The sequence below is a fragment of the Penaeus japonicus genome, unplaced genomic scaffold (genome assembly GCF_977035675.1).
Source record: "Penaeus japonicus unplaced genomic scaffold, GWHDUDI00000001_assembly GWHDUDI00000013, whole genome shotgun sequence".
NCBI classification, from domain to species: Eukaryota; Metazoa; Arthropoda; class Malacostraca; order Decapoda; family Penaeidae; genus Penaeus; species Penaeus japonicus.
The window spans coordinates 29,243,857-29,248,856 of NW_028234415.1; the positions used below are offsets into that span (position 1 = coordinate 29,243,857).

The 5,000-nt window shown below is 39.9% G+C and overlaps 1 protein-coding gene across 1 annotated transcript in view; it reads left to right on the top strand.

Annotated features, from left to right (window-relative positions):
- LOC122250822 (uncharacterized) overlaps positions 1-4,045 on the top strand; it is a 38,814-nt gene extending 34,769 nt beyond the window's left edge. Inside the window, exons 20-21 of the mRNA XM_086542934.1 lie at positions 2,490-2,804; positions 3,057-4,045. Of these exons, the coding sequence (XP_086399060.1) occupies positions 2,490-2,804; positions 3,057-3,505 (764 nt within the window). The 3' untranslated portion in view covers positions 3,506-4,045. The remainder of the gene's footprint in view (positions 1-2,489; positions 2,805-3,056) is intronic.
- Positions 4,046-5,000: the final 955 nt, after the last annotated feature.

The following is a 5,000-nucleotide window of genomic DNA, read 5'->3' on the forward strand; positions in this document are numbered from 1 at the left end:
TAATTCTGCAAATTATTTGAAAATCATACAGAATTACCCTAAGAAAGGACAGGTCCCTATACCACCAACATAATAAGAAACCTCCTACAGGTAGGCTGACATTGATTGCATCATTCTTTTAATTCAGCTGTGCAGTAACACATCAAAACATACATAGCCTTGCCTTGATATCTTCTGATCACATGCTCACATACATTTCCTGATGAATTACCAATTTTTTTTCATACCAGTTATCACTATGGACTCAGGGGATTTTCTTTATCTTGTTACTAGTTAAATTTTAATACTTTATTAGATTACCCTGATGGCATCTACATATCAAATCTTATATATCCATCAAATTTTAGTTGTTCTAATTACATCTCACTCCAAATCCACTGTTTAACACTATGACGACAGTGCGTCACACTCGTGTGACACAGCTAAATTCCCAATGCCGGGGCGTCATGCCAGTGTGACTATTCCAATGCAATATTGCAATGGCCCGGCATAGGGGTTTTCGCATGGCGCATGCCCCGTCGGGAAAGGGTTAATATAAGACCTAAAGGTAGTTTTGTTTAGTCTTGGTCAGGTACCAATGTACCAATATTCCACAGGAAGCTAGGAAATTTTTGCAATGTTTTGAAGCTGCTTTTTTTGTGCAGATTAAATTAAAGTAGACTGAAGTGATTATGTAGTACATTTTTGTGTCAGATTATAAGAGGGCCTGTCCTTTAGGGTCAAGAGCAATACATTCCTCATCTATATGAAGCTACCTGCAACCTGATTCTTTGAAAAATGTGTTGCTTGCTTTTCTCTCCTCTCTGGTATTGTTGACAGCATGCAGCATTTTTACAACTCTCATGTACGCAAGCACTCCCCTCCCACACACACACATGCCTATACCTATATCCACCCACCCACACACACACCCACCCACACCCACACTCACACCAGAACCATACACACTCACCAATACCCATACCATTTTTACAACTCTCATGTACGCAAGCACTCCCCTCCCACACACACACATGCCTATACCTATATCCACCCACCCACACACACACCCACCCACACCCACACTCACACCAGAACCATACACACTCACCAATACCCATATCATTACACACCAACACTCATACCCTCTTACAAAAACAGCCATACCCATACTCACATACAGCTATATCTACTCACACCCACCCACTCCCATACCCATCCATTTCCATACCCACCCACACCCATAAATATCCATAACCACATCACACTTGCACCCATACACCCACACCAAGATCTATACATACTACATCCAAATTCACACACAGCACAATACTAGCCCACACCCACACTTATACTCATACATATCCACACATATCCACATGCCCCTACACCTATATTCTCATTAATACACTCCCCGTACCCTACACAAACTCCTACTCAAATCCATACAACCCCATGCCCATACGTACAGACACCCACACCCATACCCACATACACCCACCCATACCTACAGACACATACCCATACTTGCATTACCCATATACACCCACCCATACCTACAGACACCCACACTCATACCCACATACACCCACCCATACCTACAGACACATACCCATACTCACATTCCCATACTCACATTACCCATATACACCCACCCATACCTACAGACATCCACACCAATACCCACATACACCCACACCCATACCCACATACACCCACACCCATACCCACATACACCCACACCCATACCCACATACACTCACACCCATACCCACATACACCCACACCCATACCCACATACACCCACACCCACACCCATACCCACATACACCCACACCCATACCCACATACACCCACACCTATATCCACATACACCCACACCCATACCCACATACACCCACACCCATACCCACATACACCCACACCCATACCCACTTACACCCACACCCATACCCACATACACCCACACCTATACCCACACCTATACCCAGATACACCCACACTCATACCCACATAACCACATACACCTACCTACATGCATATCCACCCACACCCATACCCATATAAATAGCCATGCACACATGCATACCCCCACACATACCTACATGCATACCCAGATACAAATGCATACCCCCCTTCCCCCATTCTCGCACGCACACGCATACGCTCACACACACACTCACACTCACACGCACACGCACACGCACACGCACACGCACACGCACACACGCACACACACACACACATACACATACACACACACACACACACACACACACACACACACACACACACACACACACACACACACATATATACATACATACATACATACATACATACATACATATATATATATATATATATACATACATAAACACATACATACATACATATATAAATATACATACATACACACATACACATGCAGATAGAAAAGATAACTATTATATTTGACATTTGTATGTATTAGAGTTGTGACTTGGCAATAACAGGCAAATTTTACACAGATGTGGGCTCCCCCCTATCCCCTGGGGGTCAGGCGTCGCCTGCTCCTCCTGGTGTCATGGGTGGGCATGCTGTGAAGCCTCCAGTTTCCCCACAACACTATGGTGGAGGTACTATGTACACAGTGTCACCACCCGGCCCTAGTCCAGGCCAGCCAGGAATGTATTATCCCCAGCAATCTCCTGGCAATGCTGGTAACCTGGCTATGCCAATGGGGGCCAGCCCAGCAGGTGGGGCCACACGAGTTCCATCTCCACACCAGCACTATTACGTGAACCCGGGCATGAGACCACCTTACTCACCTGAGGCACCAGTTGGTGAGTTTGCTGGGAATTGATTATGTTTGTTTATGATTTTCTTCAAGTGAAACTGTAAATGCTTCAGACACTGACTGTATGTAAGTTAAGCAAACATTTCAATATTTTTTGATGCACAAGCACAGAAAGGGTTGCATCCTATCAGCTGAATTTAGTGTTTGGAAAAATAGTGAGAGAATAGCAATATGTCAAAAATGTTATCATGTATTATACTACAGAAGGGAACAACTTATTGAATGTCTTAATTTTCAGGTGCTGTTGCTGTGAGTTCTGGTTACACTCCTGTTGTATCAGACCCACAAGGTCCAGCCATGTCCCAGTTGTTGGACTTGGATTCTCAAAAGTGTATTGACCAAAATCCCATAGAGCTAGATATAAGCAATATAAATTCTGCTGAATTACGGTCATTACTACCCAGTGAAAATGACTTTAATGCATCCATGGTGGATGCACACTTATCAGAGAATCTCTCTTCCACTCTCAACATCATAGATCAACCACCACACCTTATTAACAAGCTGAATAGCAAATCCAGTTTGAACTCTGGTTCTTACATAGCCTACATGCAGAACATACCACACAATGTTCCACCTCAGGCAAAGCAAGAGGGATCTGGAACAGCACCTGCAACTGGCTCTGACAGCTTCAACAACCTCAAGAGTGAAATAGAGCTCCTCAATCAGCTGACATCCAAGCACTGATGTCTCTTTTTCATTTCTTGTTGTTTGACACTTTATTCATAAAAAGTATTGATATCCTGACTTTATTATAAGTAATTGATTTAAGAAAAATTAATTTGAAAATGTAAGCAATACTTTTGAACTACAGGTATTGGCTGTTGAGCCAGCAATGTAAACACACTTGGGTACTGAATACTGCATAAGGAATTCACTTGTATACAATGTAGGTCTTGCTCTAGATCTTGTTCTTTTCTGCTTATTAAGACAATTTTTTTTCATATGATATGGCAAACACAAGATTTTAATGTATAGTGTCAGGTATAGTTTAAAAAAAAACATTAAAGAACATTTACACAGAGCTATGTAGAAATTGTTACAACAAAGCTGAAGTAGAAGGGAAAGTGCTGCAGAGATATTATCTAGGAATTGATGTGACTCAGCTGGTTTAGTTTATGTAGGGTCAGGTTGACTATGCTTTTGTTCACTAAGTCTATAGTTTTCTATATAAATTTTACATGTAAAAGTTGTTGATATTTTTGTACATAAATTGTTAGGAATTAAGTGAAACTTTATTCCTTGCCTGCATTACCTGATATTAGAAACTAAATGAGCCTTGTGCTAGAGGTGCTCTTCTGTCACAAAATGTTTACTCTGTAAGAGTTGAGAATTAATTGACTGTAGCCTGCATCAGGTACATTTTCTTTTTGCAGTCAGTCAGTCTTCATATTGTTTTGGGTTGCATACACTCATTTTTTAATATTTTAATTGATATTTTGAAAATATTTTAGTTACTGCTGATACTGTAAAGTTACTTGATGGCCTTGTTCTTGCCATTATGATCTCGTTTTTTTCTTCTTTTGCTTTTTCTCTTTCTTTCAGTAGTTAGAAGATTTATTAAGAGCAATTAGGTTGATTACCTGAGAGGAAATAAGAAAACAAAGTATGTTAGAGTTTGTTGTAATATAATTAGGATTTTTTTTGTTACATATTCAAAAGTTTATATGAAAAGATGGTTGTATATTTACTGTTCACTGGGCTGAGCTTTACAGAAATTTTAATTAAACTCAATTTTAAGAGATTTTATAAATATAAAATATCAGGCCAAAGTATAAGAGATATGAGCTAAGATTATTTTTTAGTTCTGCTTCCAGATAACTGTTCCTTTCATTGTATTTTTTAATATTGAACGGTGGAAGTAAACATTTAGTGCAAAGAGAGAAGTTAACGAAAGAAAGCTGTTAGTGCAATTGGTAAGATTGTATTGCAGGAATTGATGGGAATGGCATTACTTGTGATAATGGGAGGGAATAAGATAACATTCCGTAGCCTGTTGTATTATGCTATGAAAAGACAGATAATAAGAGACCTCGTCTCTTCACAACTGGATCACAAACCTTCAATGCCAAAGGTTCATTTTCAAACAAATTACTTTTGTTATAGGAAAACTTCAATTAGCTGTTAACTATTAACCAATTTAAAAAAGCATGATCCTCTTTAATATTCTGAATAATTTTTC